At 40.3% G+C, this 12,586-nt stretch overlaps 2 protein-coding genes across 7 annotated transcripts in view; one reads left to right on the top strand and one right to left on the bottom strand.

Annotated features, from left to right (window-relative positions):
- asap2a (ArfGAP with SH3 domain, ankyrin repeat and PH domain 2a) overlaps positions 1-5,807 on the top strand; it is a 107,125-nt gene extending 101,318 nt beyond the window's left edge. For 5 of the 6 annotated variants that reach the window (XM_036592924.1, XM_036592928.1, XM_036592927.1 and 2 more), the window contains 3 exons: positions 19-98; positions 1,794-1,913; positions 3,642-5,807. In XM_036592924.1, the coding sequence (XP_036448817.1) occupies positions 19-98; positions 1,794-1,913; positions 3,642-3,716 (275 nt within the window). In that variant the 3' untranslated portion in view covers positions 3,717-5,807. The remainder of the gene's footprint in view (positions 1-18; positions 99-1,793; positions 1,914-3,641) is intronic. The other variant, XM_036592925.1, reaches the window with a different exon arrangement.
- Positions 5,808-6,902: 1,095 nt separating this feature from the next.
- On the bottom strand, positions 6,903-12,157 carry itgb1bp1 (integrin beta 1 binding protein 1). Its single transcript, XM_036594119.1, has 7 exons — positions 12,029-12,157; positions 10,589-10,715; positions 10,403-10,481; positions 10,180-10,310; positions 9,838-9,930; positions 8,578-8,727; positions 6,903-7,629 (listed from the first exon to the last, which is right to left on the bottom strand). The coding sequence occupies exons 2-7, from the start codon at positions 10,658-10,660 to the stop codon at positions 7,558-7,560; spliced, it is 597 nt and encodes a 198-aa protein (XP_036450012.1). The 5' UTR covers positions 10,661-10,715; positions 12,029-12,157; the 3' UTR covers positions 6,903-7,557.
- Between the last annotated feature and the right edge of the window lie 429 nt (positions 12,158-12,586).

Below are 12,586 nucleotides of genomic sequence, written 5' to 3' on the forward strand. Positions count from 1 at the left end.
CTGTGTTTTGATGAGCAGCAAAGGAAGTTCCTGGATGCCCTCAAAACACGACTGGTCAGTCTCTGCCTCCAGGCCACATTTCCAGGAAAGGGTACCCAGTAAGTTTCACTACATCAGAGGAAGTGACTGAAGTGTGAAAGTAGCAGTTTAATATAGAATGTGGTTGTTGGTCATGTATGACACTGTAAAGATATAATGTTTATGATGGATGATGGATTATTTAAACGAACTCTGAAGCTGCTTTAACACTGAATGCAGAAAATTGACCACTGCGCTTTCAAGCACATTGTGCACATTATGTTAAACGGGATGCAGAGACATGTAGAGTCACGCATGTTCAGATGTTTCCAACTTTTGGCCAAGACTCAGCACGGCCAGTACAAGAGCAGTGTGTGTGTTTGGTAGTTCCCTCCAACATGGACAAAAGGCTAGCTTTTTCAGAGAGTGACATGTACTTTCACACCCAACCAGCTACGCATGTGCGTGGTGTGGAAGCAGCTTCCCCCAACGTGAGCAACGAGCGCAGTGCATACTGCATTCCGTGTGAAGGCAGTGTGAGGCAGCTGTTCAGAAGTAGCATATTGTCGCTCTCTGAACAAAACCTTGTATCTCCAAGTTGGTAAATTTGCAGGAGAGGGTAAAAACCCTCCTGACTTTTAACATGAATTAATCTTTTTTTTTTTTCCAACCAATTTTGGAGTGTTTATATTGATCTACTCATTCTAAAAATTTCATGCAATGTAAAGGACACTGTAAAAAAGAATAACAGAAATGGAGATATAAGAGATTGTTCAGACAGTGATGATACGTTGGTACATAGATTACTCAGAATCATTGGCCAACTGTGTTTGCACACAGATCAATTAGACCTCCGCATTTGACCCATTCGTGTTCGAAACACCCACATACATGCACACTAATGAACACACACACTAGGGAACAGTGAGCACACCTGCCCAGAGCAGTGGTCAGCCCAATCTATGGCGCCCGGGGAGCAGTTGGGGGTTAGGTGCCTTGCTCAAAGGCACTTCAGTCATGTCCTGTCGGCTCAGGGGATCAAACCAGCGACCTTCCTAACTAATAACTAATGGAATGGTACTAATGTGTCTCTGTAGTAGTTCTCAACCAGTAGTTATCACCAAGATGTTTTTGCAGCATTATCTACAACATTTAAAGCCCCTAAATCTGCTAAATCTGTGTTTTCCTTCTTAGTAGGTGAATCTGGCTCTTGTGTGCACACACTATAAACGTGCAAAGTATGTCCTGTGAATAACTTTACAATGCTCAATAAATGGCCCATGAATTTTGCCAACATTCTCCTCTTTTGATGTAAACTGTAAACAGTTTTTAATTTTAGTTAGTGCTTACAGAAGCAACACCCTCACCAATCACATAGCTGATGTGGACTGTCCCACCCCCACGGCTTTAACAAACCTGTGTTTTCTCCTGGTCTCCTTTGCTCTGTTCAAGTCTGAGAAAGCTAATGACGAGCGAAAGCTAACCGAGCAAGTATAACTGAGCTAGCAGGAACAGCATTCATTTATTTGCATTCCCTGGATGCACAGCCAGTGGTGAAGTGAATAAGAACCTTACCTTCTTTAAGACACAGCCATATAAAAGCTGGATAATGGATGAAGCTGGATCATTTGTCCTGTTCTAATGATCAGTTCGGAAAAACTAAATATCTTGTTGGGATCTTAACTTCCAGTCTTACATTTCAAGATGAAAACAGATGCAGTGCTTACATTGCAAAACTGTCTGACACGTCCTGTGTAAATGTGTGTGTGCGTCAGAAGCAGAGGCCGAAGCGGGTGAAGGCCATCTACAACTGCGTGGCCGATAACCCAGACGAGCTGACGTTCACAGAGGGTGAGGTGATAGTGGTGGATGGAGAGGAAGACCAGGAGTGGTGGGTGAGTGTTTGTCCTCTGTGTGATGGGAAGAAGCTGGCTTTGTAAGTAAGTAGGAAGGACAGCCAAGGTCATGATTCGGAACAGGGAGAGAAAGAGACAGAGTTGTTTTATCAAGTTCTGGTTACCATGGCTGCTCGGACATATGTGATGACCTCATTCTTCCCCCACAGTCTTTCTTGTTATGAATGCAGGCCAGCTGCTGCTCGATTTCCTCCCAGATCCATTCTCCCTTTCCACTGACTGTATTTAGTCATTAGCCCTCAATGGAGCCAAATCTCCAGCTCTCCATCAACGAGACTTTAGTGGCATTTACTTACAGATGCGCTTCGGCGACTCCGAGGAACATGTTTCCACCACGCATGCTTGTTTTGTTTATCAGCAGTGGTGGCTGCGCACATCTTTAGTACAGGAAGTGAACAAGAGGTCATTTGTTTCCAGTGCACACGCCACAAAGCTAAGTTGTTTGTGCGCTGACTTTGTACGAGCGTCAGTCTGTTGTTGAAGGACAACGCTGAAGAAAGTTATACACTTTCAAAAGTTAATTTTATTATTTATTTTGTTTGAATGAACAGTTTGGCCAAAAATCAGATGTAAACAACTTTTCCTTTACCACAGATTTAGTCAGTCAGTCAAAACATGTTTGGTGTCTGAAGTTTGCTTCTTCAGTTCTGCAGTTGAGCTACGAGGATGATGTACTTAACATGTAATAGAAGCTTACGGACACCATTGAGCATCATGTAACCCTGAATCTTCACACATCTGCATCAAACCATGTCAAATTGTTAAATAACATTAAACAGACTTTCTTATGCAGTGATTGAAATTGTATGATATGCTTGTATCTATAAAAATGGACAAAAGTATGTACAAAATTCAGTAGCCACTATAGGTGCCAGACCTGTTTTTACTATGTAATGTATGTATGTAAGTCATTGAGAGTGGTTTGATGTGAAATGCTCCATCCTAGAGAAAGTTTGAGTCAGAATTGTTCACAGTGGTGGTGATAGGAACCAGACGTCTGAAGAGTTTAATGCCTCACAGAAAGTTATTACATTAACTGGTTTTGAATAAACTGCCTGATGTCGGCCTAAAACGTATTTACTTAAATACAATTATGGTGGAGAGGTTCATACAAAGGCAAAATCCCCAAAGAACACTTATCATTATAAACACTACATAAACACCCAGAAGACATGTGTAGGTTGACTACTTATTTTGAATAGCAAATAAAATGTCTACATTTGCATTGTAGACATTGCATCCCCCTGGTTCCCATTACCACCACTGTACAGACATCTGACGCGGTAATTTTCTCTACAATGATTCATTTCGCATGGAACCACTCTGAATGACTTTGTTTACATCTCAAAGGCTGAATTAGACAGACATTTTGGAGTGCAGTTTGAGGTATGTTTTAAGCATGCAGTTTGCATAAACTGTTGCTTTAATCGTGTACAGCAATGGCCACCAAGCCTGGTCCTGTAGATCCACCTTCCTGCAAAATCTAGTTCCAACGACAACCTGCCACACCTGCTCCAGCTAATTAACTTCTTCAGAAGTCCTCAAATGGCTGGATCAGATGCTTTAGTGTTTGGTATATTGGGGGAAGCATGTTAGATGCAGGTTAGAGCTAGACTCTGAAGGAAAGGAGATGTCCAGGAGGAGAGTTGGTGACCAAGGGTTTAAAAATAATGCATAATGATTTATATTCTTTTGGTTTTCTTCTAGCTTGGCCATATAGAGGGAGAACCAATGAGGAGGGGCGCCTTCCCCGTTACGTTTGTACACTTTATGGTGGATTGACGGCAACGCTTACCCAGGCTGACCGGATCACCTCCCACATCTACATGCTTGGGCTTATTGATTGTCCTCATCATCGTCATCATCATCATCATCACCATCATAAAGCTTGTGCCTACACGACTCTTCCTGGACCTGCAGCTTTCACCAGCCAGCCCTGGGACGTCTTGTTGGATCAACTCGTGCAAACTGCTTTTGATGCTTCTCATTCCTGAATGTCTTTATAACTAGTAGTATCAGTCCTTGAAGACTGTGGAAGCCTTTTTGACCCTTTTTTCTTTTGTTGACCAGAAAAAAAATGATTGTAGTCAGTGGTTTTGACACAGCTAATGCACTTTTGACTGCATCTCTCCTGCACAGTGCAAGAGAGGACAACATTGGTGGAGATGAAGGCTCTGTTCAGAAAAAGTGCATCGTTCATATCTTTAGAGCTTCTAGATGCAGTGGAACAGAAGAAGGCTGTTTTATTATAGTGCCATTTGTACCTATCTGCATATCAGCAAATCCAGTCCTGTTAATTTGCATTCCATGTGTGGCATGAACGGAGAAGAAATGGATGTGGCTTGACTTTGAAAGACCGTTTGGTGCTAACCCAGGAGGATAGCCCTGGCGCTGCCTCCCCTAGGGGGCGCTCCACTGTCCCCATTTCTACACTCAGTGGCCCATTTTGGAACATATAAATAGAACTTCCTCTCTTCACACCTGGGAGAGCCTTGGCCCTGCATTACATGCCTGTATGTGTGAGAGAAAGGGGCAAGAAGAGAAACTGTATTTGTGTGAGGAAGAAAGGGGCAGACAGAAGAATGTTTGTGCGTATATATCATAATCGTCATATCAAAAACTCAATTTTTCAATTTTGTGCACCATTTGAAAGAGCTGGCTGTTCTTTACGTTGTCCAAACATATTCCAAAATTACTTGGAGTTATAGTCGTTCCATGAACGTAAATTAAAAGTTAAGAACATTTTCACCTTCTTCTATAAAGTTATCATTTCAAAGATATGAGGTTTTGTTATGACGGTGTGTGTGAGAATGTGATGTCATCAAATATCAGATCTGCTGCTTAATCCACAGGGGAGTAATGGCTGTGACGATATGGAATTATTCAAAACACAACATGAAAAATGAAGGAGTCTTGCAAGAGCCTTGGCTTTAAGAGTAAGTAGTTTGTACGACTGGTCACTGCAATGCCCCCGACCTACTGTTTTCCTGTTTATGCTCAGTCTGGACTCACTAGGCATCCTGCTTTTTCCTCCAGGTTTTCACTGTTCATGGCAAGAGAACAGATAGTGGTTTCCCCTTATGGAGTCATAATGTGTATTGGAAATGGCAAATACACTGGACTAAACCATTTATTCTGGCATTCAGTTCATTCCTTTTGACATAATAGCGTCAGCTAGCATGATCTTAATATGTCCGGTAGCCATACTAAACCCAGCAGCTTTCCATGAATTTTTTAAGGCTTATTTTTAGAGTAATGTTCATGTCTGCCCAAGTTTTAGGTTGTATAGGACAGGACCAACACCCCTCTCTCTTGATTTCTCTGTAACCATTTGAAGGCAAAGCCAAAACCATTCCTCATAGCCAGTAACAGTGCAACACACACCTTGCTCATAAGTGGATAATGCAGATGTAATATTGTACAGGAATATGTTTTATGTGATGGACTTCTTGGTTTGGTTGCAGAGCAACTCTATAGAATGTGTTATATAATGTTTAATTAAAAAAAAAAAAAGTCTAGTCTCTGTTGAGCTTGATTCACAGTGACCTGTAACTTTAGCAGCAAGAGGAAACTTGTAATTACCTTCTAGAATATTCCTCTGCCTTTTAACTCACTGGAAATAAATAGGAACTGTTTATCTGGACCTGTAAATAACTGAAGACTTTATATGTGTATATTTAATTGTAAACAGAAAACTGAACTGATAAAACATCTGCTTCATTGTCATGTATCAACCCAGGTTAGGTGTTTATGTGTAGAGCTCCAGAAGACACCTCTAACCAAGGAAAACAATCCACCTTGATTCCCTCTTATTTACTGTGTCATTCTGTTGACTCTAATACTGTACAAATAAATGGAAAAACTGGAAGTAAACCAAACCCAGATGTAGTGTTCTTACTTTTTCCTTGCTAACTTGACTTCTTTTTTATCCCCTATTTTTTTAAGTACTGCATAAATTATTCATGTAGGAAGTCTTGGCTCATGGATTTCTGGAAGATTACAGACAGTATAATATATTTAAGCACTGTTTTCACTTTTCCATATTATTTCAATGTCTCTCGTAACTATGCCTAAAATATAAGAAGATCACCATCTAGTGGAGGACACTGGTTGCCACTGAACTAATAACTACTCAGGGATCATGTATTATGCACCGCTGGAAGCTTAGTGCATCAGTGCATTACACAAGGAAATTTCGCCTAAAATTACAAGTGAAGCACAGCTAAAAGCTTCCCATTTGAGTGCTTTTAGCATACCAGCACATCTGTTAGTATTTCTGAACTTATTTTACACTAGCTAGGACAGATGGGCTGCATTACCTGCATTTATGTGCATATTGGTATAACACTAATGACAAAACTAATACCCTAAGAAGAATTTCAACCAGTATATCGCCCACTACCAGTTATAGTGTTAATTGTGCAATGAATAATACGTTTTTTGGCATTAGTAACACGTCGTCTTCCAGAACCCCGATACATGTCTGTGGAATAGTTGCATCCCCAATTATATGTTGCGCTGGTGTGAGTGGATCAGACACATCCACCCTATTAGACACATCTACCTTGCTGATGTAAAGTCACTGCTGTGTCTGATCCACTCATACCAGCACAACACACACTAACACTACCACCACCATGTCAGTGGTGCATGTCAGTGTAGTGCTGAGAATGATCCACCACTCAACCAATACCTGCTCCGTGGTGGTCCTGGGGGTCCTGAACATTGAAAAACAGGGTAAAAGGGGGGCTAACAAAGTATACAGAGCAACAGCAAGACTACAGTCTGTAATTGTAGAACTACAAAGTGCACTGATATGGTAAACTGAGTTGATTGATAAGAGTAGGTTTTAATGAGTGGCTGGTTGGTGTATATATGTGTGTGTGTATATATATATATATATAGAACTATAGTGGCAAGAATTAAAAAAAAAACAAAAAACAAAAAAAACAAGTAAATTCCACTAAATTCTGATCAATTAAAAGTTTGATTTTATTGTACCGTGTCAACCGGCCCGATCCCATCTAGACCAGGAGAGTGGGGGAGGTCAGCAAGGGGGTGTGCTCCAAACAGCACTGAATGTCAGACAGTGCTATAAAGAACTTCAATTTACAGCATTTTTGATGAACGTATCCTTGTGCTCCTCTGTACTAACTGTAATTACTGTACCACTGATAGCATTAATCCCATGCGTGCTCAGGAACCGCAGAGTTACTGGGCCATGGCAGCAACTGTGCACTGAGCTCAATGTATATTTACATTAAATAAGATTAAATTACGTTACAAAAATAGAGACCGCCCAAACTTGGTAGGCAGAGCTTTGGGTCATGGAGGCAGCGATGCTAGGAGCAGAGGATGCTAAATAAGATGAAATAATGTATGATGTAAACACTGCTCCCTGTAGAGGTTGCCCTTCTATACTGATCTTGAAGCAGTTGTACCTGATCTTGACCTCAGGTCAGTGTGGAAAAGGCAACTTCTACCAATATCGTAAACATTAGCCAGGGCTTCTAGAGCCTGAGGGACGGCATGTTGCTCATCTGTTGAGCTCTGAGAGAGGCCTAGCCTTAAAAAAGAGAGAAAAAAACGCAGCGAGAGACAAAAAAAAAAACAGTGTAGGGCCTCAGGATTTCTCTGAAGACAGGGCACAGTCGAAGGACGCTGACAGCACTTTACAGATGGCCTGGGCTTGTTCCTGTAGGACAGAAAATGTAAGAGTTTGACATACATTGGTTAATACTGTAATTCACTATAATAGCCTTCAAAACGTTTGTTATTTAGTTACTTACATAGCGTTGCTGTCGAAAAAATAAAGTATCTTCAAAATAGTTACAGGAAAAAGCAAAAACTTTAACTTTCAATGTACGTTAATATAAAGAAATGTTATTCCACACTATTTTGGAACATTTCTATTGGTCCATTCGTCATGAGAGTTTCACACAATGTAAAGGGCAGCTGATGTGTTCAAATGATTAAAAAAAAATGAAATTTGGGAAAAAAAGATACCTTTATTGAAATCTTAGAGACCCAAAGAAATTATACACTGTAATTATCTATTTCTAATCATTTATTGTCAAGTTATCTAATGTGAGGTGTGATGCTATAGGGCTTTCTGTATCATTTACTATCATCTATAGCACCATTCATCATTCTGGACACATCTATAAATGTCTTTTTTCTGCTTTCTACAAACATCATAGAGTACAAACATCATATTAAAATCAATTTAAATGTTTTATATTATTTATATTATTGGAAACACAGACTCTCTAAGATAAAGCAAATACAAACACAGGCAACAATGAACCATCAATACGTGCAAAAACCTGTGTGATCTCTATATTTGTCTCTTTCACTGCTGTAATGTGAAATTAATAAGCCACTGTAAAGAATGTTAAGACTAGATTAATCATTCATCAAATATCCATTATGTAATCTAACATGATCTGAACTGGCGGTCCTTAGGCTCAGCTCTGTAGACCCCATGCACTGCATATTCTTGTGATTTCCAAACTTTTAACACCCCTGAATAAAGGAACTAATAGTCCTCCACACCATCAAGCAGGTTAAAACAGGGTAAAAACACAACAGTGTTGAGAGCTTAGCCCCCTGGTGAACTAAAGGGTCTAGTATAAATGCTCACCGCGCTGCTGCACTGGTAGACCCAGATGCTGCACTCCTGCTGCTTGACGTCAGTGGTGTTGAGTGCCAGCAGGTTCTTCCCAGCACCCAGACCGTCGTCATAGCACAGCATGCGTACGATCAGGTAGAGGGGGTGGCGGTGCAACACATCCTGATGGGATAAGACAGCAGCATTGGATAGGAAGTCCAATTGTAGCACAAAACAAACAAGTGTACACATAAATCCACATTAAGTGTGCAAAAAAATGCATGCCATAACTCAACTAACTTGATTTGGTATGTTAGTTTAAATTACAGTTGATTATGATAATATTTAATATAGTATGCATTCATGTTTTTGAAATATTATATTAAATATCCTAAATGTTGGTTTGGTTTGGGATTAGTAAAATATGGCACTCTGAAAATAAAAATGTGGTGAAATTTGAAATTTAGGATTAAGGATGCGCGATTAGAACTGCTCCAAAAAAGCAATCATCCATTTTATTATTTATTAAATTTTTTGTGAATTACATTTTATTCGGTTTTATGTAAAATAAAATAGAAAATAAAATAGAAATAAAATAAATAGAAAGAAAATCAACTCTGCACTTCAGTGTAATAGAATTAACAGTGTGCCAAGAAAACATTGTCACACCATTACACCACATCCACCAGCCAGTGATAGAAACCAACAATCATGCCATGGTGAAAACACTGAGATCACATTTTTTCCCTATTCTGATCATTGATATGAACATTACCTGAAACTGTACCTGCATCATTTTATGCACTGCATTGCTGCCACATGATTAGCTGATTACATAATTGCATAAATGGGTAGGTGTATAAGTATTCCTAATAAAGTGCTTGGGGAGTGTATACTGTCGCTGTCAGAACAAAACTTCATTTTTGACTTTTTAATTTTTTTTTTTTACATAATTTAAAAATGCCAACTGTTTCTATTGCGTCAAAATTTCGTTACAAATGGACCAACAGAAATGGTCCAAAAAGACTTAGAACAAAGTACATGAACTTACACTGAAAGTTAAGAAAGTATTTTCTTCTAAAATTACTTTTTTGGAGATACAATGTTTTGTTCCAACAGCATCGATATATAATACACACTAAAAAAGTATGTAATGTGTTTGAGCAGTTGCAGTTAGACCTGAATGTTTTGTGAGGGGACTTCAATGTGGTAAACTGAAAACTTCCCCATAGTTCAAGTGAAGCTTGCTTTAGCATGACAAACCTGAATGAACAGTGTTATAATGAGACTCACACATTGGTCCAAAGACGCCACCTTGACTCCATACTTGGACACTCCCAGGATCATCTCCTCTTCTCCAGGCACAAACGGCAACTTTCCGTCTTGCTTTGGAGAGAATTTAACAGATGTTTCCAAGAATTAAACATGGCCAATGACTGTGATGTTACTGGTTAGAAGTTGGCTTAGAATGCAACGGAGATTCCTCAAAAAAATGGTCAAAACATTTTCTGTTCAGGGATTCTGTTTGTACTGTTCAAACTGTTTCAATGTGGGGATGAAACACTGAATTTAGACTCTTATTATGCAACTAAGGGTACGTCAAAACCAAGCAAGCAGCAAGCGACCAACCATTACCTGAGCTGCATCAATATAGCTGATCAGGTCCAGAGGCTCCTGGAGGGTCTTGCTCATCTCAAACTGCAGCTTCTCAATAGCTCCCACATATTTCACTCTGAACTCAGCACAAGTTTCAGATGCACTGTTACCTACAGGTGCAACGTGCAGAAGATGTTACTTGGTTATGAATTTTTTAAATTGCTGAACACAGAGTTGTTCATGAGGAATGTATGAAGCTAACCTGAGCTCTTGGTGGAGTCTGTATCGAGGCTGGCGACTGTGCTGGACCTGGACAGACCTCCCAGACTGGAATCTACAGACTTGACAAGGTGAGGGTAAAGGTTAATCTCTTTATGCAAAGGGAAAAAGTGGTTGATTCTACCTTTTAATTTGCTCTCTCCAAATGCTGTCACACTGTAGAGCTCACCTTGCTCTTGGTACTGATCTCACTGCTTTGGGAGCTGCTGCTGCTGTGGCGCTTCTTGACCTTGCGGAACATTCTTCACCATGACGCCGGCACTCCAGGCCTCCAGCTTTCCAGCAGATGGCAGGACCTAAAGGCAGTTGAACGACTTGTGAAAGGAGACTCCTGAACATGGCCTGAGTCATCAGATAAACAGATCATTTTTCAGTCTTTGTTTCTCCTCACTGTTACAGACGGTCAACTTACATCCCAACACAATTTGCAGGGAGTTTAAAGAGCATTACCAATGTGTTGTAATTATATTGTGATAGCATAATGTACAGAGCAATACAATACATATAAGGTAAATAAATAAACACATTTTCTGTACTAACATTACAGAAATGGCATGAAGTCTGTCCAACTGTTAGAACTGGAGGCTTAAAACTGGAAAAATGTTATAACTCCTAGGCTTCTCCAAATCTGCCAAAACTATATGGAGCTGTCCATTCACAAATCCAAAAATGAAGAGCATAAGTGTTCATTTTTTGTTGCTAAAGTGCACCCTGTGCAAAACACAGGCGATCATGGGGTACAAGTTTTGGCTGGAAAGTAATTTAGTAGATTATGTACATTTCTAGCATTATATTTCCTCAACCTCATTGGTTGGACAGAATGTTATGTAATTGTCCTATTTATTTCCTCACTGCTCTCTAACTATAATACACAGCATGCATTACGCAAATATATCACAACCATTGAGAAACACCCCTCAGTACATCCTGACTGTAGAGGTGAAGAAATACAGACATTAAATTTTGCTTTCTAGTGGTATTGTTAGTTATCTGGCTTCCTTCTCCATTAGCCAGCTACAGAAAAAAATGATAAAAATAAAACAGCCTGCACTGAAGTATTTCCCAAAGTGCTTGTTGCTCTGCGAAAATCCCTCCTACCTTCAAAACACATCATCACAAAGGGGTTTTCCTACTCTTTAAACCGGAAAATCCTGCTGTATAGATTACTGCGGCACCACTACAGGAGGCGAATAGGCATGTTTACAACAGATGTGGCGATGGTTTCAATTTTTCATTTTAGCCGGAGTGCCCCTTTAATAACTAATGAACTTTAGTGTGAAAAGGGCGACCGCAGCCTCGAAAACGAAACGTGCCGACACCCTCCTGAAACGACAGTAAAACTTTTAGCAACTTCGCAGGACTCTATTTCCCTTGCTCCCTCTCTTTCTCTCTTTCTTCCTCTCTCTTTGCTACAGAGCCCGCTGCCCCCAACTCTGTTAATGAAAAACTTTTCGGTGGAAGTAACGGAAAGCCGTTGCTAGGATAAACACATGGCCCCACCCACGGCCGTAACCCCACCGCCAGCTTCAGTTATTCACTCGCACAAAGCTCCGTTTCTGGCGCCGGTTTTCAACACAGAGACGACAAAGCGCCACAGCATGGCCGTTACCTCCGAGCTCAGCGTGCTGTGTGTCACTTTAGAGCTGGACTGAGGGGCGGCAGGTCACTACAGCGGCGACTCCACAGCTCGGTGTTTTGGCGAGACTTGCGGTGACACTTCACTTCCTTTACGGCTCCACCCAGCAGCGCTTAAAGGGGCCGCGGCCGCTTAATCTCACTGAATACTGAACCTGCACACGGCTCAACTGGGAAAGATTAAATTAACATTAATAACATTAATACACACATGTTATTCTATTTTAATATGAATGATTTTAAATATTATTGTTTACGAGAAGTATTCAGCCTTTTACACGGACATAAACGTTGCGTGCATGCAACAAAAAGTTTGATTCAGTTTACTCTGTGTATCGGTTCGGTTCAAAAGGACGAGTCGTTCAGGAGTCGCAACGAGTCACTATGCTGAAAGTTTTCAAGGGTTGATTAACTGCAAAAAAGGTTCACAACTGCAGTTTGAAAATAGAAAATAAACAAATTTTGCTGGATTACTTTAAACATGATTAAATGATTATGATTAAATCACTCAGAGACGGGTGATACCACTGGT

This window comes from Colossoma macropomum, unplaced genomic scaffold (assembly GCF_904425465.1).
Source record: "Colossoma macropomum unplaced genomic scaffold, Colossoma_macropomum, whole genome shotgun sequence".
Lineage (NCBI taxonomy): Eukaryota > Metazoa > Chordata > Actinopteri > Characiformes > Serrasalmidae > Colossoma > Colossoma macropomum.